The sequence below is a fragment of the Furipterus horrens genome, unplaced genomic scaffold (assembly GCF_987537825.1).
Source record: "Furipterus horrens unplaced genomic scaffold, mFurHor1.1.pri manual_scaffold_11, whole genome shotgun sequence".
NCBI classification, from domain to species: Eukaryota; Metazoa; Chordata; class Mammalia; order Chiroptera; family Furipteridae; genus Furipterus; species Furipterus horrens.
In genome coordinates this window covers 80,045,945-80,073,005 of record NW_028327181.1, presented here as the reverse complement: position 1 = coordinate 80,073,005, position 27,061 = coordinate 80,045,945, and the positions used below count along the sequence as shown (strand labels likewise).

Genomic DNA, 27,061 nt, shown 5'->3' with positions numbered 1-27,061 from the left:
TTTTTGATAATGTATAATGAAATGTATCAACATTTGGGAGGTCTGCATGTGCCTGAAATAGTGTTTTCTAAGCGATTAGTGCATGATATTTCAAAACTATGCATGGAAAAAAGCAAGATAGACTAATGGATCTTAATGTAACTGAGTATTAAAAGTTCATTGATATGGTTTCAGATTCCACACTGCCTTTAACCTTTGAGACACTATCAAATGTCAAGCTTTGGTGTGGTATCAAAGAAGAATAACGAAAATTACCCGAAAAGGCTATTAAGCTACTCTCCTCCCTTTTCCAACTGCTGTGAGGCCCAATTTTCTTCATATACTTCAACCTAAACAACATACAGCAACAGAGTGATTGCAAAAGCATATATGAGAATACAGCTGGCTGTGTTCTAGGAAGCCAGACATTAGAGACATTTTAAAAACTTTAACAATGATACTCTTCATTTTTTGGAAAATATAGATTTTTTCCATAGAAATGTTATTTATGTTAACATGTTATAGGTTTATTATTTTTAAATGGATTTTTATTTTTTAAATGTCTCAGTTTTAATTTCTAATACAAATACTAATAGATATAACTGTATAAACAAAACTTCTTGCCGTCCTCAGTTTTTACAGTTGTAAGTCCTGAGAGTAAAAAGTTTGAGAACTGCTGGTGTAAAATCCTTTGACATAAGAATCCCTGGGGTGTTTGTTTAAAAAGAAAAGATTCTGTGGCTCTGCCCCAGAGAGTCTGATTTAGTAGATCTATGGTCATTTTGGCAGGCAGCCAGATATTCTGGTGCAGGTGGTCCTTGGTTTGAGAACTGCTGCTCTTAAGGACCCTAAATTATGAAATCTTCAGGTCTGTGAAGTTACATCCAAAGGGTTTAGGAATTGTTGTTGTTTTGGAGGTAAAGATAAATGGTAGAGTAGACATGTAGTCTACTAAGGGAAAATGCTTTGGAGAGTTATTTTTATTCTGTTTACTCTTCTTGGTATCATTGAATCTGAGTATTAATCAAGGATAGATTATGCCTATCAAAGCAATCACGATCTTACTGAATTAATGTTCGGTCTGCTTATTTTTTAATAATACTTACGAACTTGTTAAGACAGTTTCTGACTGCTTGGATTCCTTTCTAAAGACAATTTAAGAATTGTCTAGCCCTGGCCAAGCTGCTCAGTCGGTTAGAGTGTCATACAGATACGCCAAGGTTGCACGTTCCATCCCGGTCAGGGCACATAACAAACATCAACCAATGAATGCATAAATAAGTGGAACAACAAATCAATGTCTCTCTTCTCTCAAATCAATAAATAAAAGCTTTAAAAAAGAATTATCTTTAAATTCTCTTAAGTGTTACTCTATTTAGACATGTCTTTATAATAATGTTAACTTTAATTTATAACATGTAAAATAAATAAAGCTCTCCTTTTCCTTTTTTTCTTTTAATTGTATAACAAATTCAAAGATAACTTTACTTGTCAGAGATCTTACAGCAGAGAAAAGGCTTTAAGACAGATAATTTGACCCTATTAGCTTGGGAGTTTGAAGACTCCAAGTTTGTTTTCTAGCTCTACCCTTATCTGCATGGTTACTTAACATTTGTGTTCTTATCTGTGAAGTGGGAATAACCACCTACTTGATAGGATTATTACATTATCTTAGCCAATTCAGCATTGATTGACCTGCAAAATCCAATGTCAATTCATGCTTTGGGCTAGGTTCTGCATGGGTGTGATTTTTAGAATATAGATCATAAGCTACTCCCAGTGCAGACTGGAATAGTGTTTCTTCACTATTTTCTAGGTATTCATTCTTTTTTTCTTATGTTATTTCTAAGTATTCATTCTTTTTCTTTCTAACGAACCTTTTCTTAACCTCTGTGTGGATGCTAATGGATAAGATCAGCTGTTCTCTGAAGAGTGCTTATGTCATTTAGAACTATGATGTACATCAAGGTCACATGTTTTTCAAGTATATTCATTCTGATAAGACTTTCATAGAAATGCTTGCCTAATAGGGGAGATAGCTCATCTTTCATTTTGAATATAATTTAAACTTTATGGGTCAGATGTACCCTTTAAAATATTTTTCATAGAGCTCAATTCACATATTTAAAAATTGATAAGCTATGTATTTTTAGAGCAGTTTTAGGTATATAGAAAATGTGAGCAGAAAGTACAGAATTTCCTTATACCTTCGTTCTCTTCCCCACAGTTTCTGCATTATTAACATGTTGCATTAGTATGGTACATTTGTTACAATTGATGAGCCAATATTGATACATTATTATTAATTAAAGTTCATAGTTTACATTAGCATTCTATTATACATTTTGACAGATGTACAGTGACATGTATCTGCCATTACAGTATCACACAGTGTAGTTTTACTGCCCTAAAGATCCCCTGTGCTCTACTTACTCATCCTTCCCCCAATCCATGGCAACCACTGGTCTTTTTTTACTATCTCCATAGTTTTATCTTCTTCAGAATATCATATAGTAGGGATCAAATAGTATGTAGCTGTTTTAGACTGCTCTCTTTCACTGAGCAACATTCATTTAGATTCCTCCATGTCTTTTCAGGGCTTGATAGCTCATTTCTTCCTATTGCTGAATGATATTCAATTGTCTATGTGTATCATAGTTTTTTATCCATTTACCTATTGAAGGACATCTTGATTGCTTCTAAGTTTTGGCATTTATGAAGAAAGCTGCTATAAATATTTGTGTACAGGTTTGTGTGTGTGTGTGTGTGTGTGTGTGTGTGTGTGTGTAGACATAAATTTTCAATTCATTTGAGTAAATACCAAGGAGAGTGATTGCTAGATTATATGTTAGGAGTATATTTAGTTTTCTAAGACACTGTCAAGCTGTCTTCCAAAGTAGCTGTACCATTTTGCATTCTCATGAGAAATGAATGAGAGTTCCTGTTGCTCCACATCCTCACCATCACTTGGTACTGTCGGTATTTTGGGTTTTGGCCCTTCTAATACATGGTTAGTGGTGTCTCGTTTTAATTTGCAATTTCCTGTTAACATATGATGTCAAGCATCCTTTCATATGTTTTTTTGGTTTTTTGGTTTTTTTGCCATCTGTATACTTTTTTGATGATGTGCCTGTTCAGATTATTTTTTAAATTGGATTGTTTTCTTATTTTTGAGAGAGTTTTAAGAGTTCTTTGTCTATTTTAGATAAATTTAATTTTTCTTCCTTAAACCTTTTAAAAACTATTAGAATTCAAGCTCACGCCAAAACAAACTTCAGGCTGCTTGTAGTTACTGTGCCAGGGACAATGAAATGGAGTACTTGCCTCTCCCTCCCCTAAATTAATCTTCAAACTCTCCTGGGTCTCAATAAGGCTGGCCAAGGGCCATAGTCCAGAGTACTGGTCTTTATGTTTAATCTGTCTGCCTTTATATATAATGTGCTGGATGGTGTAGTGATTCCTTCTTAAGACCTGTACGTTGCTGAGCCTAGTTGGATTAGAATAGTGGAGAAATACTGAAGAATTAAAAATCTTTTGAGGGAGGAATATCACTATTTCTAGAGGCCATTCTTCTCAGGCCCTTTTTAATCATTTTTTGGGGGGTCAGATTAAGGGACAAGAGCGAGAAGACAGTGTTCCTGGGGGTCCTGAGAGCCTCTAAGTCAGTGAATCCTAGGAAGAAAAGGAGCAAGAGTGGCTTGAGTGCCTTTTGACTTCTTGGTGGCTTTATCTTGGGGTTCAGCAACACTAACCTAATTGAAGGAAGGAGTGCCACCAGTGAATAGATGCTACTACTCCATGACCATTTTGTTCAGCCTTTACTCTGATATTGGACACAGTTGAACATCTCTGTTCTTTTGGCTTCTGTGACCCCTGGTTTTTCTTCAGTCTTATTGGTTTTTCTATTGGATCTTTCCTGGTTCATCCTTTTCCTAAACACTAACGTTGAAATGCCTCAGGCCTCTGTCTTGGGCTCTCTTTTCTTTTTTTCTGTATTCCTACCTATGTTATCTTACCTTTACTTTGGCTGTATCGATCCTCTCTAGCCTGATGACTGTCAAAGGTGTACCTCCCAACACAGGTATCTCTAGGCTCCCAATACCTGTACGCTGCTACTTACTTGACGTTTCCCCTTGGACAGTCTGTAGTTGTCTCCTGTGTATCTCGTCTAAAACATAGCTCTTAAACTTCCTCACCACAAGTTTGGGCCATTCTCCCCAGCTTTCCCCATCTAAGTAAATGGCATCACCCCAGTTGTGCAAGTAAAAAGATTTAGGAATGTCCTTTTACACTACCCTTTTGGTCTTGGAAACTCCAAGCTGAGATTTTAACATAAAAAGGTCTGTTTTCCAGAACAAATAGTTACAAATAGTTACTTCCTCTAAGATGACTTCCCTGATTATCTAAAAGTATGCTACTCAGACCTGAGTCACTCACTATTCGGTCACCTTTACTGTTCTTATCTCCAGAGTTAATTATCTTCCTGGTGTGCTTGTCTGTCTTCCTCCATTTCAAGGAAGGCAGAGACCTGTCTGTCCTGTTTACAGTTCTATATACCCTGCCCTTGGTTCCAAATTGGGGTTTTTTTTAGCATATAAATGGGTGAATGAGTCCAGTAAGGAGATTCCTTTTGAGAGAATATAACATGATGTTACCTTTTCTTTTTTTTTAATTTTGGTACTAAGCATTTCACTTTAAAACATAGTTTTAATTTTTATCCAAGTAATGCATACAGATAATTTAGAAATGGAAGAATACTGAAAGGCATATTGGTAAGTCTTTTGTCTCATCCCTCCTCACTTCTGCCTGTTGCTTCCCAGAGATGGCCACTTGCAAAGTATTTAGCTTTTTTTTCTGGTATTATGTCCATACTTCTAAGTAATAATTTTATACTACTATTTTTGATATATCAAATTTTAGATACTTTTTAAGTTCCTGTCATTATTGGTGAAGATATTTTTCAAAAGATTTTATTTATTTGTTTTGAGAGAAAGGGGACGGGAGGGGAAAAGAGAGGGAGAGAAACATCGATGCGAGAGAGACATAGATCGTTTGCTTCTCACATGCTCCCTGACCGGGGACCTTGGTATGTGCCCTGGCCAGGAACTGAACCTGTGAACTTTCGCTTTGCAGACAACGCCCAACTGACTGAGCCACACCAGCCAGGGCAGCATCATAATTTTAAACCACTTTTGTTAAACCACTAATCATACATTTTATTTCAACTAAATAAATATTGTTCACTGATAAGCCAGTAGTATACTCTGATTATGTTTCCTTTGACATACAAATATTTGTTTTTCTCTGGACTTAATATTTTTCTTAAAAATTTTTTTCCTTACACTTCCCCAAATGTTCCAGCAGGTCTCTGAAACACCTGACAGTTTACTTCAAATACGTAAACACATTGACAATCTATTCATTATTTTCTTGGCACTCCTTCCCCCACCCTCCCCCTGCTGCAATCTGAGTCTCCTTTTACCACCCTCCTACATTGGATTTCCCGTTTTTTGGATCCCATGTCTTCCTTTTTCTGGTTTTACAGCTTCATTTGTTGAAGCTCATGTTCTGGTAACACACTGTCAAGAAAAGGTGTGTGGGAAGCACATTTTTTGAGTTGTCTCGTACCTGAAATGTTTTTATTCTCTTCATGCTTGAATGATCATTTGGGTGGGCATTGGATCATTTGCTCATTGCTTTGAAAGAATTTTTGGCTCAGTTGCCTTAGAATCTGTTAATGTTTGTGTCCAAAGTCTGATGCTGTTCTGATTTGCATTTCTCTCCAGGAGACCCGCTTCTTTTCTCTGAAAGCTTGTATAACTTCGTTGTTCCACTGTTCTGAAATTGCATGGGATGTGCCTTAGTGTGGGTTTATTTTATTTTGTTTTATTTTTATTATTGATTTGAGAGAGAGAGAGAGAAAGAGACTGGAAGACTGAGAGAGAGAGAAAGAAAGAAATTGACTTGTTACTCTTGTATGTGCCCTGACTGGAGATCAAATCTGCAATCTTGTCGTATGGGGATGATGCTCTAACCAACTGAGCTACCTATCTGTTTGGTCAGATATGGATCTTCTGCACAGATCATCTGAATTTTATTTTATTTTGTTTTTGCTCCCCCCCGTCCCCCGCCCTGCTTCTATTTTCTATCTTTTTTTTTGTTGTGCATTATGTTCTCGGAGGTTCCCTTCATTCTGTCTTTCAACTCAGCTATTTAATTTAAACTTTTTAAAAGATTTATTGATTTTAGCGAGAAAGAGGGAGGGAGAGAGAGGCCAGAAACATCGATTTGTTGTTCCACTTACTTATGCATTTATTGGTTGATTCTTGTATGTGCCCTGATTGGGGATCAAACCCACACACAACCTTGTTGTAGCAGGATAATACTCTAATCAACTGAGCTACCCAGCCAGGGCCATCTATTTAATTTTTAATTCTGGCCATCATTGTCAATTTCAGGAATTCCTTATTTCAGTTGCCATTTCCATCTTCATCTTCACTTGTATCCTATTTCTGTTTAATGTGTATAATTTGTCTCTCCAAAGATATTATTTATAGTTTTGTGAAATTTTTGTCAGCTCCTAATACTCAGAATACTGGGTTTGATCCTTTAGTCTGTGTTCATCTCTCTCATCTTGGAGGTTTTCTTCAAAAGCATAGTAGTTCTTAGTTCTTAAAGCTGAGTGGTCTTATGTGCTTATTGGGTTTGTTGTATGTTGGGCTTTTCTGTGGAGTTGGGAGAGGCTCTGGCTGCCAGGGTTCTGGGAGCTGATGTGTGTAGCTTCCTTCCTAATCTCTTGCTCACAGCTGTGTCTGGTGTCTCTAAGTCCAGACTTAGCTTTCTCCAGACAATAAGAATTCTGTTTCCTGTTGGGTTTGGAGAGAGGTAGGTACCTGGGGAATTTAAGTGCTCTTAATACAGATTTTTCAACCAATTCTATTTTCAGCTAAACCTTTTAGCCCCTGCCTTCAGTCATACCTACTGCCTCCAACTTGGAGCTTTGAGGGGTCATACAGCATGCTTCTGGTTGGAAATCCCTTCTTCAGGCACTTTCTATTTAGTTTTATCAGCTGTGCGAGGTCAGTTACCATCTCTCCACTTTCTGGGTTTGAGAAGTTTATTCACATCTTTTGCCCACTGTCATCTTGTTTCCTTTTTGTTTGTCCTTGTGGGTTTGTACCCATTGCTCTTGCTTTACTGTCACTTTAATAGATTTTTGATCATGTTTAACCAGTAGATCTATGTCATGTTCTTTTGAGTACTCCTGTTTTACATATGCTATTCCTTCTACTTGGACTGGTTACCCCTTCTCTTAGCATTACCATATCTCCTATAGATCCATATGTATATGAAATTATTAAGAGCTTATATAACAACAACAAATGCTTTTTGTTATTGAGTTGGACCTCAAGTCTCTTGAGGGTAAGGCATTGAAAACGAAGCAATAGATTTATTGTGTTTATTGTGTCAAGAGATTTGTTAATGACCTTAGGTTGGGTCTTAGACCTTTCACTTTGGGAATATCTCAAAATAAACTTAGTCATCCACGTAGTTTTAATGTTTTATAAGATGCCTCATTTAGTGTTCACATGTCAGTATTTACTTATGGTATAATTTCTAAATTCTAAAATTCTACCAGTAGCACATGTCATGAAATGTCCTCTTTTAGATGACAACAGGTCTCATTATTACAATTTAAGGAGAAACAACTACTATATAAAAGTTAAGCTTTATGGGCCAAGCCTTATATTTTTAAAAAGTCTTTTGAGGCTTACTTTTAATATAAATTCTATTGGGAAACTGTATATTTGCTTTGTCACTTACAGTAAATTTGCATGAATTATTGAACCTATTTAGCTCATTCTTAAGGAATATCAGCTTATGCCCTTATGTGAAGTTAATTAGTTTCTTAAGGTATTTCAGTCTTCTTTATGCTACAGGTATGTTACAGATATTTTTTAAAATGTATTTCATTTTTATTCATTTATTCAACAAATATTTGAGCATCTGCTAGGTGCTGGGAAAAGGAGCAGTGAACAGAAGAAAGTCTTTGTTCTTAAGGAGCTTACATCCCTAGCAGGTGGTGGTGAAAGGAGATAAAACAATATATAATGTATTGGAGGGTGATAACAATGTGAAGAAAAATTCAGCAGAGGTAGATGTACTGTTTTAGATAGATTGTTATCAAGGGACATTCGTGCAGAGGCCTGAATGAGTGAGGGAGTGAGCAGTGTAATTATCTAGAGGAAGATCTTCCTATGTGGGAAAAGAGCTTTCTAGGCCATGGAAGAAAGTACAAAAGGCCTAGGGCAGGAATGTCCATGGTGTGTTTCAGGAGCAGAAAGGAGGCAAGTGTGAGCAAAGGGGACAACAATGGGAGAGGAGGTAGGAGAGGCATCCATGGGCAAAATGGATTGTCTGGTGGGCCATGGTCGGAGTCTGGGTATTTTCTAAGTGGGTTTTAAGCAGAGGAATAAAAATGGTCTTACTTATGTTTTGAAAGGATTTGTGATGTGGAGAATAGATTGTAGAGAGACAAGGATGAGAGCATGAAGACTAGTTGGAAGTTGAAGGCAGTAATCTAGGTAAGAGATGATGGTGGCTTGGATTAAGATTGTAGAACAATAGCCGTGGAGGTGGTGAGAAGTACTCACATTCTCGATATATTTTGAAGACAGAACCAACAGAATTTATTCATGGATTGGATGTTGTGAGGGGAAGAGGAGGAAGGAGGAAGAAGAGGAGGAAGTGGAAGAGAGAGATTGGAGTCAAGTCTGATTTTCAAGGTTTTCAGTTTGAGCGCATGCAAGGATGGAGTTGTCATTTCCTAAAATGGGGAAGATTAGAGGAGAAGTTGGCTGGGAAAGGTTTTTAACTAAGGGGTTAGTTTGGGATACATTAGGTCTGAGATGCTTGTTAGATATCCAAGTGCAGATATTGAGTAGGCAGTTAGATATAGGCCACTGGAGTTCATGAGAAAGGACAGGGCTGGGGATGTAAATTTGGGGATTGTCAGTGTATAGTTATTTTGAAAGAGTGGGACTGGATGAGTTATTTACAAAGTGAGACCATAGAGGAATAAAGAAATTAACTGTTACAATACTTTTAACAGCACAACGTTTTCTTTGAAATTGCAAATTCTTTTCTCATGGAGTTGGACTCCCAAAAATGTTATCTATCAATATGTTAGTAAAAGTGTTGTTCTAGTCACCAAATGCAATAAACCACCTCACAGTTAGGGCATACAGCAGCAACCATTTTGTGATGCATACGAATTCTGGGGCTGGAATTTAGACAGGCCCAGTAGAGATGTCTTGTCTTTGCTCCACAGTATGTGGGGCCTCAGCTGGGAAGACTTGGAACATCTGGGGGCAATCACTGCTGCTTCACTCACATAGGTGCCTGAGCTGGGATGAGTCAAAGGTCATCTCAGCTGGAACAGTAGACCAGGTGCTTCCATGTGGCCTCTCCCTCTTTCTGCCTTGGGCTTTTCACAGGATGTCTGCTGGTTTCTGGAGAAGGAGCCTTCCAAGAGAAATAGGTGATGCAGCATGGCCTTGGAAGTTGCATGTGGATACTTCTGTCATTGGCTTAGCCAGGTTCAAGAGCAGGGGACAAAGATCCCTTCTTTCAGTGGGAAAAGTATCAAAGAATTTGGGGCTTGTCTCCCAGCCTCCAAAACTGCTATTTGAATTTGAGGTTCTTCCCCCCTTTCCATAGTTACTTTGAAGGAAGGAGTTCTAAGACAGGATCCATGGATGTGGACTTTCAGTCCCAGTTATAAATCGCTTCCTGCTAAGTGACCAGGATTACCTTAACATCTCTTATAGGGAAAGGGACCTGTGTAAATTTGCAAAAAGGTTCTTCCTTCTATTCAAAAAGTATTGGATCTCTACTGTGGGTTTGGGATGTTGAGATTCAGAGTTTAAGTTTTCTTTCTCTGCTTTATTTCAATTACCTGTCTTAGAAGAATATCAATAACTTACCTGGCATTCTGGATCAGTGGATCCTTTTATGACTCTTTTATTTGGGCTTTGGCTAAAGATAACAAACTCACAGGCTTTTCCCAGCAGCTTGCTCTTCGCCCTTCAGTTGTCTTCAGGCCTGGAAATTTTGGCATGACAATGTGCTTGCCCAACCGACAATTGTTTCTCAAAGGCTGTATGCCTTCTGTTTAAAAAACTTGGCAGTCTGCCTCTGATTCCTGTGAAGATGAGTCTGTCAGCATTCACAGCTCATTGGAAGGATGCTTTGCTTCTCTCCGGAAAACCTTCCAAATTCTAGGCAGCCAATCATACAGAGCAGAGCTCATCCTGCTTTCCCAGATGTGGAAGCCGCTGGCTGCCTGCTTTTCAGTCTCGTGGCCATCAGTGGCTGCTCAGTAGAAACCGTTGCGTGTGTGCATATGTAAAGGTGAGGAAAGGAGCCCATAAAGGAAGTGTTCATTTGGTGTCTTAAATCTGATAGCCTGTTGGAAGCCCTAAATCTGAACGATACCTGAGGGTTATGAGCAGAGAGCGGAGATTCTCCTCAAATGGAGACAATGGAATTAAAACAAGAAAAAACCTCAGCTGTGTGTATAAGTACTGCAGGCATTCAGAGTTAAAGCAGTGACCGGACCAGAGGTGGGTTAGGGAAAGCCTGTCTAGCCCTAGCAGGAAGGGGACGTACACCAAGGGGGAGAGCATTACAGGCGAGAATATCTGTGAGAAAGGAACAAGTCTGTGAGGGGCGGGGGTGAGGGGAAACTAAGTTGACTTGATGCAAGATGGGACAGTTTTGAAAGTCATTTGAGGCTGGAGAGCGGAGCTGGAGTTTGCCTAGTTTGGCTGAGGAGTTGGAGAGACTTAAGCAGCGATGAAGATTTTATGGTGCACATTGAGAAGTTAGTTATGTTTTTCAGCTGGGGGAATGTTGTGATTTTATTCTTACTGAAAGGTCAATGCAGGATCATCTTTGAATTTTTCAAAAAGCGAAATGGGAAGCCTTGTTCTGCTTCTCAGAATACAGTGTCTTCGCCTGGAGAATCTGGCTTATCAATGTAGTTGTAATTCGCATCTGTGATTTATACATTCAAGACGTATTTTTTGAAAACCTGTTTTAAGCCAGGCACTAAGCTGGGTGCTGGGGGGGTTGGGCCACGGGGGAGGACAATAGTGAGCAAAAGCCAAGTTTCTGCCTGTCGTCATGGAGCCGTCCCAGCATAGTGGTTGTAAGTACAAGTTAGGGGATTGCAGTGCTCAGGTCCAAGCAGCGGTGGTGGTGGTGGAAGGAAGGCATGCAGAGCACGCGTGGAGGGAGGTGTTGGTGTTTTCAAGCAGCTGGGAGAAGAGCAGGATGAGTGCCACAAGCTCAGCCAGCAGGCTGGTGCCCGCTGACACAGGAAAGGCAGGGCTGGCCAGGCTGTCTGTCACGTTACGGACACTTACAAACACTTTCTACTGTGTGCCAGCTGTGTCCTAAGTGCCCTGTGTGTATTAACCCGTTAGTTCTAACAATGACCCTGTGAGGTAAGTCCTGTTTTCTCCCTCTTTCTACAGATGAGGAAACTGAGGCACGAACAGGCAAAATAACTGGCACTCACATACATCTAAGTGGTGGAGCCAGAATTCACTGTGGCTCCAGGATCCATGCTCTAAGCACATCACTCTTCTGGCTTAATATTATGTATTTTATTTCTGCCTAAGAATGATGCAGAGTTATCAGTCTTTTTTATTTATCTACCTACTTGTTGATTTATTTATTCATTCATTTTAGAGTAAGTGAGAGAGAGAAATCATTTTTTTGTTGTTCCACTTATTTATACAGTCAGTGGTTGATTCCTGTATGTGCCCTGACCGGGGATCAAATCTGCAACCTTAGCATATCAGGACAGTGCTCTAACCAACTGAGCTACCCCGTAAAGGCAAGTCTGTGTCTTGAAAAGGTCTCTCTACACTATGGAAATGGACTGGAGGGAGGCAAGCATATGTGGGGAGACAGTTCAAAGCTCTTGTTGTGGCCCAGCCACATTGCGGCTCCGAGATTTCTGGCCGATTTTCTTTTGACTCCTTTTGTTGAGGGAAGGGTGAAGTTTATCAGTCAGCGGTAGTACAAACCCTGGACATTTTTTTATTAAATAGCAATTTACTACTTATACTGCAGCATTTACTTTAGATTGCAGTAACTTTATGTCTTGAGGGACTAGAACTTGATCATAATTTATAGACTGAATAGTCTTTAGAGCCCATCCAGCCCAGTTGCTTTCCCAGTATCAGAATTACTGGTGTGATATTTCTCAGGGCAAGCATTTAACCTCCATTTGAATACCAAATGCAATAAGAACCTGGGAGGTTGTCCCTTATTTCTTACTTTCTCTGAGTTACCTTTGCTTTTCAACTAGTCACCAAGCTCTATGACATCTTCCTTGTTAATGTCTCTGGAAGATGTCTACTTGAAAACATTTCTGAGGCCACTACCCAAGTTTGGGCCACCACCGTCTCTCACCTTGATTATTTCATGCTGAGGGATCTTTCTGAAATATAAATCAAATTATCATTTGTCTGCTTAAAATTTTGCAGACCTCACCATTGCCCTATTCATGTGGCTTCCACGAGAGCCTTCTCCAACTCATTTCACACCACAGTCTCCTTAGGCAGTCTCTACAGTGTTCTGTTTCATGACAACTGCCTGGACCCCACCCTGGGGATTATTATTCAGTCCATCTGGAGTAAGGACCAGTGTCTGGCTTCTGAGAGCCCCTTAGGTGGTTCTGATGTGTGCATCCAGAGTTGAGCTCTGACTTCTGCTCGTTCTCCCAGGTCCTCAATCTGGCCACACATTAGCAGTATCTGAGGAACTTACAAATATCAAATCTGGTTCCCACCCTCAGCAATTCCAAGTTGGCATCTGATTTGGTTTCCAGGCATCTCTATGTATTTATTTATTTAAAAAAGTATCTGCCCTTATAATTCTAATCTGCAGCCAGAGGACAGAATTTGGGAATAGATATGGGGAAACAGACTTCAGTTCTGGAGCGATTTACCCTTTCATGTACTGATCTCCAAGTATTTGAGAGCCTCTCCTGAAATTTAGTTTTTTCTCTGCTCACCCCACTTCCTGTTCTCCAAGCCTTCTTACTGGACAAAACATTCGAGTTTTTTTGGCTCCTTGCACCCTGACCGTCCCTTCCTGAATGTGTTTGTTTTTTAGTGTGCCATTTAAAATGTGATACAATTAGAATATCATTCTAGATGTGGGCCAGTTTCAGCAGAACTGATAGATCCTTTAGTTGTAATACTACATTTGTCTGTTAAAATACCATAAGGTCACATTGACTTGGTATCATGGTTGACTCATGGGCTGCTTAAAGATCAATGAAGACACCCACACTAGCATAGTGGTTAAAGCAGGGACTCTGACAACAGACTATGGTATTTGGGTTAGGCTTCCAGCTCCATACCTTTACTACCTGTATGACCTTGGATGACCCACTAAAAATTCTGTGCCTTGGTTTCCTCCTCTGTAAAAGGGAGAAAAATAACATCTATCTTAGAGGATTGTTGTGAGATGAAATGTGTAAATAAATATGTGTCAAGTGCTTAAAACAGTGTCTGGCACATAGTAAGTACTATATAAATATTAGCCATAATCATTAGTTATTTTTATCTTAAACCAAGGTAATTTTTTATCTTTTTTGTTTATTTGGATATCACTTAGTGTTTTTACCTTAGTCTTCTTAGGACCTGGAGCTGTCCTCAGGTGGACTAAGAATGGAAGTATCTGATTAGGGCACCACCTAATTCTTTTGTTCCCCCCTTGTCCCCTTACCTACATATACCAGATCCCAGTATTACTAACTTCCTCCCTTGGGATATGATACAAAGGCCCATTAAAATGCATGTGTTTTACAGAGCAGGGAAAGCTGACTCTGTCATTTAATTTGCCTAATTTAAGGAATTAATCTGTTTCCCAGGGCATTGAGGAAATTTACTTAGCATAAGAAATGTTGATGCAGTGGGTGCCATGGGGGAAGGAACAATCCTGCAGTAAGGTGCACCCAGCACCCTACTTTATAGGAGGGACTCTGTACATCCATTATATATATAATTTTTACTTTAACAACAATCCTTCAAAGAGGCGTGCTTTCCCATCTTACCGAAGAACAAGCCTGTTCAGTGGTCAAGTAATGTTTCCCAAACAACGAGATGGTAAATGACCGTCAGGGTTTGCACCCCGGCCCAGCCGGTGTCACGTCACTTGTTTCCTTGACCTCACACCCCACTGCTTTGGAGCAGAGTGTCTGGTTGGGGGAATGGACGAGTCACAACGTGGGGAGGCCATGTGACACACAAATTTGGTCTGTTTTGTGGTTTTTATGTAGAGTCAGACCAGTTCTCAGGCATCTTTAACCATAAACTGCACACTTAGTAATTGACGAAGCATGTCTAGCTGTGTTACTTTCAATTTAGAGAAAATTATGTTTGTTAGGCTCTTGCTTCTTTAATCTGAAGAATTTATGATCAGATATAGTGCCTATCCCAAAGGCAGTATGGAGAATACATCAGTTTGTCTTTTTAAATGTCTTAACACTACTTTTTTTATATATTTTATTGATTATGTTGTTACAATAGTTCCAATATTTTCCCCCTTTGCTCCCCTGTGCCCAGTACCCCACTTCCCCAAGCAATCCCAGCCCCCTTAGTTCATGTCCATGGGTCATGCATACAAGTTCTTTGGCTTCACCCTTTCCTATATTCTTCTTTTTAAAAAAAATTTAATTAATTTTTTATAACAATAAAAAATAACAATTTCCCCCTCTTAGACTTAAGACCCTTTATAATCTTATAAAAGACAATGGCCGAAGGTCTCATGCTACTCTAGCTGCTTCAAGCTGGACATGGTAGTTGTCCTACCTACCCTTGAGTCCAGAAATTCCTAATAAGAGTGGGGGTGTGGAGGGGAGGGTGGCCTTCCCACATGGGGTGTCTTAACACTATTAGATTTGAAATAATAAGAGGTCTTTGTAATTCATAGTTCTTAGATGTTTTTCCCAAAGACAGTTGGGTGAGCACTAGATTTGGGGGTAATTCTTCTGGTTTGGTTTTTAGAACCCTGGCTGTCTGTAATTCCAGGATCGGAGCACTAGGTTTCCTTTCCTTTTTGCTGTTCACGTTCCTGGTAGTCTTCGCCTCTTAAAAGTTAAACCTGATACATTTTATTCTCTGTTTCTGGATATACATTAGATAACTATGCAAAGGTAGTGCTAATGATAAGATCAGGAATGGCAAAAATGATGTGCTTGACACAAGTTGCTTTCTTTAACTCTTCCTAGAAGAATTAAAGTGAAATAAGAAGAATGAGGGAAATAGACTTTGTTGGGTTTAGATTGCTCCAGAGTGTCATTAAAAACTGTTCTTTTCCTTATTTTTCCAAGTTCTACTCCTCAGTAATTTAGTACTCCTTTCATATATTCAATTTTGGCACATTAGTGGAGAGTTCTATTCAAGTTCACTTATATCGCAATGTCCATTTTTGCAAGGAAGAGTTGGTTTCTGACTTTAAAGCAAATCCTATTATTTGTAATTTTAAATACTTGAATATTACAATAAGTATAGTTCAGATTGGGCACTCAAGTGTTAACATTTGGTCTTTCTAGGAAGTCAATATTAGATTTATATATAAACTTGTTGTAAAGGCAAATATCTAGCTTTAAACCTTATAAAGGTACTATTTGAATTTGTAAGCAATGAAATTATATGTGTATTATACAAGAGTACTTATTTTTAATTTTTATTTATTGAGTTTTAGAGAGAGAGAAGAGGGGAAGAGAGAGAGAAGCATCAGTTTGCTATTCCACTTATTTATGCATTCATTGGTTGATTCTTGTATGTGCCGTGATTGGGATTGAACCCCCAACCTTGGTGTATTGGGGTGATGCTCTAACTGACCAGTTGAGCTACCTGGCTAGGGATCAAGTGTACTTATTTTCAATTATCTTTTTTAAATTTGAAATTTTAGTCTTACTCTCTAGGGTAATTATGAATTGTTAACAATGGTTAAAAACAACGTTAATATTTAAATGTGGGCTCTCTGTCATTCACTATACCTTTAATCCTACAGTGAAAGTTTCATAAAGGTTGAGTGTCTTTTTTGAGCATTAATTGCCTCTTTATTTTTTCTCTTCCCTAATTTTCTTTAAGGAGTTTGCAGCTACTTCATATTATTTTTTGGAATGTGATGTGAGAATAAATAAATTAGAATTTGCAAATATAAGTAAATTCAGTGGCTCTCAATGGGTTTAGTAGGATTATATTGAAAACACTAATAGAAATCAAATAGTTGTTTTATGGGCTTTAAACAAAAATTTCTTTGTATAGAAAATGTTAACTATATAATAAGGTTTAAAGGAGAATACAAAGCTGTAAAAATACTATGAACCCAACTTTTAAAAAGAAATTAAGTGTATATACATACTCTTGAGATAGATTAAAAGGAATTAGACCAACATGGTACATCAAGTGTAGTTCTAGATAGTGGGATCCCCCCCCCCTCAGTTTCTACAATGAAAATTATTACTTTTATAATCCTTTAAGAATATCTTCTTTATGAGGCTAGCATCTATAGAAATTAGTGCAAGTGTATTTCTCTGTTACTTTATACTTTGCCTTAGCCACTGAGCCCTTCCTGACAGCAAAGAGGTTCTTTGTGTAGGCAACAGATAAAAGACTACAAGTATGCTCTCTTTAAGATAGAGGTATTTCTAATACAGAATATGGCCAACACCCAAAGAAAAATCACATGACACATTACAAAGTGGAAAAGAAATTATCTTTAGATCACTTTCTGTTCTCGATGTACCTGGTTTTCCTCCCTCTCCTCACTATCTCCCCTCCTGCCCTTTGCCCTCTTGTAAACCCACTGGTGTGTGAACGTAAGTACAAGTCTTATTTTAAAAGAAGTTTTATGAAATGATGTAACGGAACTCTTTGGTAAGTGGTCCTGACTTGTGTTTCTTGGCTTGCCCTTGGTTACTTTAGATTGAAGTATATAAATGAGAACTGTGTTTTTGGACAAACTTTTGTAGTGATCTTTACAGTAATAAGTTCCCCATTAGACAATAGTTGTTTGCTTTATGACTTGTTGGTGAAGTTATCCCCAAGGGACTGAGAAATTCCTGTTTTGAAAAGTTCATTAAGTCTTTGGTGACTTACTGTTTCATTTTTCTTTTTCTTTTTTCTTCAGTTGTAGAAACCATATCACATTTTCCTTCATATGCTAACATTTACTGTCTTCTAACCTAAATTTAGTAAACACCTTGAGAGAATTAAGCTAGCCCTAAGCTAGCCACTGTATGGAATGAATTAACTTCTCTCCTAAGCACTCCTAATGGTACTTGGCACTTAAATTGTTGTGCAAATCACTCTTCGTGTTCTGAGGTTTAGTGAAAGTGGTTATTAAATCACAGACTTGGAATTATTCCGTAGATAAGAAGTACTTTAATTAGAATTTAGTAAGGTTCTTCAGATTAACTTGTAATTTGAAAAACCAGAAATGAGATTGTGAAATGAAGTGGGCTCTTTAAAATTTTTTCCAGTAAAACCATTATCACAAAGCTAGTTGACACTGGTTTTCCTAGACAACCTGGCTAGTGATCTCTCAGGGATATGCTTTTCTTGTGAAGAATATTTGGTCTGATTGCTCTGGGGCCCCTGTTGGTTAAATATGGTTTGTAGCAAAGCAGCCAGTAAAGAGGTCACTATCTGACTCTGCCCATGTCCTCCTTGAAAACGCTATCTGCTCTTTGGCTTTAATTTATAATCATATATATATAAATAAAATAAGTATTACAATAGTACCTACAGTGATTAGACTAAGAAGTAGAACATAACATGAGTTATTTTTGGTGCTTTAATTTTTATGGAAACATCTGGTTTCTGGTTTAAGAAATAGCACAATTACTGTGCAATTTACTAAAATCCCAACTAAAACTGAAACAACAACAAAAACCCATTGAGTTATGGACTATAAATGAATTGGACAATTTTCAACAACTTTTAATTTGTTAATGGTATATTAGTTTGGAAATGCAAATATTCATGAATGACCTCAATGTTAATCTATAACTGATCAGGTATAATGGAATGTTGCTTTATGGTTTTACATTAGAATTTCAGGGAGCAGGCTGCAATGGCTCTAATTTGTATCCAAGATAAGCAATTTATAACACTGGAGTATATTTTGAAAAGTAGGTGTCTGTTTCTTTGGATCATTTGTTAGAAGAGCCACAGCTTTCTGTTTTCATAATAGCAGTGGTGTTCAGTAAAAGCAGAATGCAAGTCACATATGTAATGTTAAAGTTGCTAGTAGCTATAGTAAAAGAAGTGAAAAGGAATGGGTGAAATTCATTTTAATGATACATCTTTGTTTACCTAATATATCCAAAACATCATTTCAATATTAATGAGATATTTTACCTTTTTTTATTTTACTAAATCTTCAAAATCCAGTGTATATTTTACACGTAAAGCTTATCTCAGTTTGAACCAGCCACATTTCAAGTGTCCAATAGCCACATGTGGGTAGTGGCTACCATATGGCAGGTTTAGTTTCAGTACATTTGAATTGCAGTAGAATCAACATAAATTGGCATAATATACACTTTTCTATGCAGATCAGATCCTGAGAAACATAAGGCAGATCCTGATGCTTTTAGCCTGAGGCAGATTTTAACTTGGCTCTAATACAAATATTGTGAGAGTTCTAGTGACCTTTGATTTCTTGGTGAAGGTAATACACACCATGGTTACCGTGCCTTAGCATGTAGTATGTAGCCTGCTCTGAGAAATAAATAAATCGAGAAGTCCAGTTAAGTGTATGTGTTTGTATGCATTCGGTCTTTCATGAAAAGTTCTCACTGTCCTGGAGAACCATCTCAATATACTTTGATGTGTACATACCTTAGTCTTTGGTTATTACTCACAGTTATTTTTACAACTTCTTAAGGCTACTTGGTTGGTGTTGCTATTCAGAAAGAGAACTAAAGGTGGTTAGCTGGGTTATTTTCTCATACCTGAACATTTCCCTGGCGTATTCATTAACTTGAGGATAACATGTATACCTGGTATTTAGCTTCTCTTCTCTCTCTTCTCAGACAGAGAAATTTGTAGGACAAAATTACTTTTTGTTGAGTGGGAGGATCCTAGGCAGAACCTTGCTTATATTCTTAAACCTGTAGTTTTAGAGTTAGCTCTCTGTCTTCCCTGAACCTCCACACCCTACGTTTTGGTCTTAGTTCCAGTTTACTCTCTGTACTTCCCAGTACACTTAGAAGGGGTGTATGGTGGAAAGAAAGGAACTGACACCTGTTGAGCATCTGTTGTAAGCTAGGCACTGAGCTGGGGCTTTAGAAATATTATCTCAGCAGCACTAGGGTGTCGGAATTAATGATCTCTATTTTATAGATGAGGAAATGGAATTCTGGAAGTAACTTTTCAACTTCACATACCTCTGGTAGATAATTATAGAACTTGGCATTGTGCCCATATTGTCATCTAGTTTAGAAGTAGCTGTGATGTGGTTCCAGAAGTAGAGATTGTGAATGTGTGTGTGTTCTTCTAAACCAGGAGAGACATGCAGGATCCTTTCCAAAGTATCTTTTATCCCTAATCACAGACCTGACGCCTGTGTTGGGTAGATAGGGTATTTCTAGATTGTTTACCCTACTGGGGCTTGTAGTGACCATATGAACCCTTTGGTTTACAGTTGGGACCTCTGATTGCAGCAGGATGGCCCAATGGAATCAGCTACAGCAGCTCGACACACGGTACCTGGAGCAGCTCCATCAGCTGTACAGTGACAGCTTCCCGATGGAGCTGCGACAGTTTCTGGCCCCTTGGATTGAGAGTCAAGATTGGTAAGTCCTTCTTGAGAAACTCCAAATTGTTGGGTTTTGGACTGTTGCATCAAGAAGCATGATCTGCTCTAGCTTAACTCTGTGCTATTTCATTGAAAAACGTATGCATACAGGTGACGGGGTAAAAGAGATCAGGAGATAAAGAGGCAGTCTTCGTCCTGTATAAACATTTTCTGTGTTAGAAGCACACACTGGCAACTGACTTTTGGCACATCAGACAGCCTGCTTGCTAGTAGATGTTTCCAGGTCTGATTTGGATCTCACTAACTTGGTGAGATCTTCTTTGTGTGCCACAGATATATTTTTATCTGAATGAGAATCCTGTCATGGGTAGAAGTTTGGGTCCTTGCTTCTGATTCCCCTTTAATTAAAGGAAAGAGACACAGAGTGAGAGAACTAGACTGGTGCATAGAGGAGATGATGGCACAAAATTCCAGCAACTATTTCCTTCACTTTAACGAGTTCAGATTCAACTATTAATTTTGGTTTAATTCAGGCCTGTGACCTAGCTTTTCCAGAATTTGGAGAAGGTGCAGAGAGTTGATTCAGAGCTGCTGGAGATAGGCCATCCTACTCTGGGATTGCTCCTTTGCTACTAGTAATCTGACCACAGACTTGACTGAGAATTTAAAGCAAAACAGCATATCAGTCCATGCAAATATTTTTTAAGTATAGACTATGACAGAGGCTAATAGTATCTAGAATAATATTTATAATTATTAAGTTGCTGATAGTTATTGTTGCTGAGCAAGTTAAATCTAAAATGATGAGTGGGTGAAAGTATTGGGCTTGCCTGTGTTTTTTTCCCCTCCTTTGCCTGGGTTTTTCCCCCATTGATGGTGATGTGTGTAGGTTTCAGAACCCCTCTTTATTATTCTTCCTTCTCCTAGGGCATATGCGGCCAGCAAAGAATCACATGCCACTTTGGTGTTTCATAATCTCTTGGGTGAGATTGACCAGCAGTATAGCCGCTTCCTACAAGAATCAAATGTTCTCTATCAGCACAATCTACGGAGAATCAAGCAGTTCCTTCAGGTGTGATGAGAAACTGAACCAGCAGAAGGGTTTTAATTTTCTTTCCTGGAAGTATTTCTTTTCTCATTTGGCTAAATAATGAGAACCTATCAAAGAAGTCATAATTAGCCTTTTTTCAAATCTTTGTATGCTCACCCATGAACATGATTACCTGATTGTGGCCAGGTGCCCTCAGAGGAAGATGATGCACACTTTTATGTTAAAGGTTTGGCCATAATTGAATTCTCTGGATCATAGTGCGTCACTTCCCTATAAGACCAGGGTAGCAGACTGTCTGAACAATCAGAGGATATGCTTCTCTCACCGTAGTACCGTTCACCATGACTGCCTTTCTTCTCTTCCGCCCCTCGGCTCCCGCTGATTGCAGCCAGGCTTTGAGGCCCGTGTCTTGTTGTTTCATGTAGTAAATGTTATGCTCAATTGAGGAATTTAGCTCTAAGTCAGCAAAGTTCGGTCCACATCTCCTTAGACTACCACTGCTTATCATTTTCCTTCTTTCCTACTTATAGAGCAGGTATCTTGAGAAGCCGATGGAGATTGCCCGAATTGTGGCCCGGTGCCTGTGGGAAGAGTCCCGCCTTCTCCAGACCGCAGCCACTGCAGCCCAGGTGAGACCTGGGGAGAAGCTCCATGCTGTTGGAGATGTGCTTCCCTTCCTGTATACAAAGATGTGCTTGCTCTTACATGGTCATTAGGGTGTACACAGCCCTCCAGGGTAAAAGTGGGTGTTTAGCGGGTGTTTTGGATTTTTAAATTTTGTACGTTGAAAATGACTCTTATTTCTTCCTGAGTATATAGTGCATTCTTCCCCTTAAAAAATTCAAAACATTACAGAAAAGTATAAGTAAAGTTTTTTTTAAATTTTGAAATTCACTCCCCCCCTCTATTGTTTCTTCCTAAGAAACCAACATTAAGAGACTGGTATATATGCCTTCATAGCATTCTCAAGGCTCATATATAAACTATATAAAACACACACACATTATATTTAAATGGATTTACTTTCCTTCATCTTGCTTTTTTCATTTAATACTATATAATGTAAATCCTTCTAAGTCAAGTAATATAAAGCTAACTCACTTTTTTTATCTGCTGCATTACAGTCTGTGCTATAGAGCTGCTGCAATTTACTCAGTTGTTCCCCCTTCAATAGACATTCACTTCATTCTGTTATTTTCCATTATGAATACTGCTGCAATGTCCCTCTTTATATATCTTTATATAGTCATGCTTTGAGTTCTCTGTGATAGATTTCTAGGCTGTCTGTTTTTATAAATTGTCATTTATTTTTTAAAAAAGATTTCATTTATTTATTTCTAGAGAGAGGAGAAGGATGGGAGAAAAAGAGGGAGAGAAACATCAATGTGAGAGGAAAACATCTATTGGTTCCTCTCGTAAGCACCCTGGCTGGGACTGATCCCACAACCTAGGCTTGCACCCTGACCGGGAATCAAACCGGCGACCTTTCGCTTCACAGAACGATACCCAACCCACTGAGCCACACTGGTCAGGGCTAAATGAAGTTTTTTTAGAACACAGCACACACTTTCATATGTGCATTGTCTGTGGCTGCTTTTGTACTACAGTGGCAGGAATGAGACACATAGTGTGACAGAGACTACATGACCCACGAAACCAACGCTATTTGCCACCTTGCCCTTAGAAAGTTTGCAGCCCCCAACATAGAGCTACCAGTTGGATATGAGAGGCCTCAACCCAGGCCTCACTGTTATTTTCTCTGTTTACATCACCTGGCATTTCTTAGGTGTCTTTTATGTGTAAAGCACAAGGAGATAGGGAGACGAGCAGACATGATCCCTGCTATCAGGACTCTCAGTCTAGCTGGGATATAGGTACACAAACACTCAATGTGAGAAGAACGTACAGGAGGATGTGAGTCATTTTGCCTAGGGAAGTTGAATAATGTTACCCGGGAGAACAAAAAACTGCACTGAGTTTGAAGGTGAATGAGTTCAGGTGTGCTTGGGCAGAAACACATGCCTGGCTGAGTGGACAGCGTGTGGGGAAGTAGAGTGTGAAAACGTCTGTGTGCGGGAAAGAGTGGGTGGTTTGGGGTGACTGAAGCACAGGGAGGGGGGGTTTAAGTTGTTTAATGAGATTGTGTGAGACATCTGTTTGTGCTGAGCTGAGATGTTTATACCTGGAAGAGGTGGTAGACAATAGTTCGCAAAGGAATTAGAGGCAGGTTTCTGTAGGTGACAATTAAGTGCAATACCAATCGAGAAATAGAATGGGAGTCAAATACAGACTAAAATATCTGCTGTATTGTTGGTAAAACAAGGCTGGCAAATGTGGCTTGGGTGGGTAACCATAGGCTTTCTGATGCCTGCCCCCTGAGTCAGATCCTGAGATGGAGAGAAAGGGTTTATAGAGCAGGTTTCCCCAACCATCCATAGGGACCTTCAGAGACCATAGACTCACACCTGCTGGACACAGAGGGATCGGCCTCCAGAACTACTTCTAGAGCCCAGGCCCTCACTCTGCCCTGGGTGCGCCTTAGGAAGGCACAGAGTGGAAGGAGGCACTGGCTTGAGTGCTGGCTTCTTTGAAGACCTGGGTGTAGTCGTTCTCTCAATCTCACCAATCAAATGAGTCACCCCTATGACGAGAACAAGTAGGGATGGAAGTAGCCTGCTCAAAACTTCTAAAGGAAGTTTGCATTCTGTGCACTTGGGTAGGGCCCGTGGGAAAGGGAGAGAACGGCCCCCTCTAAAACTGGCCATGTTTAGATCTATTTTGGAGACTTCTGTTAGTGTACAGAGCTCAGAGGCAAAAATATCAGCAGTTGGGGTTGAAACTGAGCCAGGAGCACTAGAGCAACCTGAGATTATGGATACAGAGCCAGGAGCATTTGTTGACTGAAATCAAAGACAACTGGGAAATTTCTAACTTGGAGCACTGGGTGTACAATGTGTTTCCTGGGCTCTCACTTCTGTTCCACTGGCTGATATCTCTGTCCTATCCTAGTACCACACTGTCTTGATCACCACAGCTTTTATGTGTGTGTGTTTTTGTTTTTTTTTTTAAATCAGACAATATCCTATTACTTTGACAAAACTTATAATTTTCAAGTTTCATGTGGTATTTGACCTTTTTAAGGTACCAGCTTTCTATCCCAAGATACAGTCTCTTGCTATGGCATTTCACCATGGGATAGAATAGTTTTTTATTATCCCACAGAAGTGTATTGGACACTACATACATTTAACTAGGCATCCAGAGAGTAATGGGGGAAAAAATGGGACAACTGTAATAGAACAACAATTTTAAAAAATGGAAATAAATAAATAGGCATCCCAAATCTGCTGTGGTAAAATGTTCTGGAATTTTTTGCATACATACCTAGAATGAGCTTTTAGAAGGTAGGGACCATGTCTTAGCTCAACATGTGGTTTCCCAGTGCAATACACAGAGTAGGTTTATAGTATGACCTGGGGATAAAAAGCCGAGGACACAGATAAAACCATGTGGGAGCTCCTTGACGTCACACCGACGGCACCTGGAGAGTGCCAGCTGCTGCAGAACTGCCCGCTACAACCCCTGGCGCACCGCTTCTGTTTCCGTTTGTCTCACAACGGCAGCAGCATCTCAGGCCAAACGGGAAGGGGAGTGGGGTGGGATGGAGACTGGACAGAGGTATTTTTCTCCCTGTTTTTCTTGCATTCACATGTGTCAACTCCCTTTTTTGGTAGCAAGGGGGCCAGGCCAACCACCCCACAGCTGCCGTGGTGACAGAGAAGCAGCAGATGCTGGAGCAGCACCTACAGGATGTTCGGAAGCGAGTACAGGTAAAGTACGGCAGGGAAAGTGTCCCTTGGGGACCTTGCCTGTGGGTTCTGCCCGTATCTTTTTTGGAGTTTTGGCTTTGTTTTCATTCTTCTCAAAGACTTTCTTTTCCATTTCCCCAGGGAACTATTTTCTACTTTTGTTTATGTTTGTTTTAACAGGATCTAGAACAGAAAATGAAAGTGGTAGAGAACCTCCAGGATGACTTTGATTTCAACTATAAAACCCTCAAGAGTCAAGGAGGCAAGTGAATATTAGGGGTAGTAAAAATCTCCTGTGGAAAGTGAGTTTGTGTTACTTGAGTTTCAGGAATTATTTGTCTCGACCCTGTTCAGACTTTGCGGGGGTGTGTTCTTAGGGACTACTGTTGCTTAAGAGAGCCTAGGTACTAAGGATTGGAATGTTCCCTCAGGTCAAGAAGTTTTTCCTCCTTCCTTTACAGACATGCAAGATCTGAATGGAAATAACCAGTCAGTGACCAGGCAGAAGATGCAGCAGCTAGAACAGATGCTAACGGCGCTGGACCAGATGCGGCGAGTAAGAGCATGGGACTATGCCCCCTGCGTGTCTCCTCACCCGTGGTATCTCTGCATCTCCTGGCAGAACCTGCCTGGTTTCTAAGTTCCTTCTCTGGAACTGACTACAGCATGTGGTTAGAGACAGTCTGAGGAAATGTTTTCTGACTTTGTTTTGGTTTCCAACCAGAGCATTGTGAGTGAGTTGGCGGGGCTTTTGTCAGCTATGGAGTATGTGCAGAAAACTCTCACGGATGAAGAGCTAGCTGACTGGAAGAGGCGGCAACAGATTGCTTGCATTGGAGGCCCTCCCAACATCTGCCTGGATCGTCTAGAAAACTGGTAAGAGATGAAAGAGAAGTTTTTCCTTTCTTTTTAGAAAGCTGTGCTAAATTATGGTTATAATTGCAGGCCCAAAGAGTTGGTATTGTATCTCAAAGGTGGGGACTTTTACATAGTCAAATATGGTTCTAAGAGTTAAAGCTTTCAGTTTATTTGGATAGTTTTTTAAAAATAAAAATATATTTATATTAGTATATTTTAAATCTGTTTTACAACTTAAATTTTTTGGTTTAACTGTATTTATCAGACTAAATATTAAATTTTAGTTACTTTAATCATCTAAAATGACACATGCTCTTTATAAGGGAAAAAAGTTCAAATCCAGAAAATTAATAAAGAGAAGAAAAGTCTTAAAATTGAATTATTCAGAAGTACCTACAGTTAAGATTTTGGAGACCATCACTCTAGAAAGCTGTTATTGTATGTATACATATAAATATAGAAATCTGAACATTTTCACATTAGTGGAATTGTTCTTTATAAGCTCTTCTGTAATCTGCTCTTTTACACATTCATCCAGCCAGCACATCTTATGAGCGCCCTTGATATGCAAAGCCCAATAAGGAATGGGTGGCACCAGCTTAAATAAACTAGGAGAAACTTGACATGATGAGAAACCCAGATACACAGAGCATGAAATTAGAAATTTGAGGCACCTCTATGTGAGAATGCCTATTTGTTCCTCTTCCTACTAACCCTGAGTTTTGTTAATTTACTGAAAGCGATTTTAAGTGCTTTCTGATCAGGGAACAAAAAAGCTTAACTTCTGGGAATGGGAGAATGTAAGTGCCAGAAAGGAGTTGGGGAGCTCAGAAGTCTCGTCAGCTGCCCTGTCCCATCCCTGGCCATGCCCCCTGCATCTTTTCTCTTCTGAGGTCTTTTAGTCTTTATTAAACTAGCGGTAGGCCATCAAGGAGAGACACTAATATTTTCTATTCTTGGGGACAGACTTAATCAGCCTTTGTCTCCCTGTCCACTTTTTCTATGTGCATGCTATCAATATTTTGAAACATAATGTCATATCCTTTGATCCTTTGAAAGCTGATGGGGAAAGGCCTTCTCTCATGCAAGGGGACATTAAGCCCCACAATGGTGAAGGGACTTGGCCAGTGTTGTACAGAGAGTGAATGGCAGAGCTAACTCGAACCCATCTTTTTGGGTTGTCTTACCTCCTCTTTTTCCAGTCCTCACATTTTGGTACAAGGATAAGTTAGAATTAAAATGTGAGTACCAAATTCCATATTTCACATTCTCCATATATGGGTTCTATTGCTTTTCACTTTCCAATGATAACTCTTAAATATAGTAGCATAAGTTTTGACACTTCTTCTCCGATGCCTAACTCCCTCTTTGAAATGTAAAATACTAGGGACTTTTAAAAAGGCAAAATAAAGTCCCCTTTTCTTATTTAATGCAGAACAAATTCCCCCTTTTCTTATTTAATGCTGCTTAATTGTATGCCTACAAATGGTAAATTTTATATAATGTG

At 39.2% G+C, this 27,061-nt stretch overlaps 1 protein-coding gene across 4 annotated transcripts in view; it reads left to right on the top strand.

Moving 5' to 3' along the window:
- Nucleotides 1-27,061, top strand: part of STAT3 (signal transducer and activator of transcription 3) — a 52,085-nt gene that overhangs the window by 8,843 nt on the left and 16,181 nt on the right. For all 4 annotated transcript variants that reach the window (XM_090292582.1, XM_090292581.1, XM_090292584.1 and 1 more), the window contains exons 2-8: nt 19,723-19,873; nt 20,764-20,908; nt 21,418-21,516; nt 24,622-24,717; nt 24,877-24,958; nt 25,158-25,252; nt 25,421-25,572. In XM_090292582.1, the coding sequence (XP_090148708.1) occupies nt 19,746-19,873; nt 20,764-20,908; nt 21,418-21,516; nt 24,622-24,717; nt 24,877-24,958; nt 25,158-25,252; nt 25,421-25,572 (797 nt within the window). In that variant the 5' untranslated portion in view covers nt 19,723-19,745. The remainder of the gene's footprint in view (nt 1-19,722; nt 19,874-20,763; nt 20,909-21,417; nt 21,517-24,621; nt 24,718-24,876; nt 24,959-25,157; nt 25,253-25,420; nt 25,573-27,061) is intronic.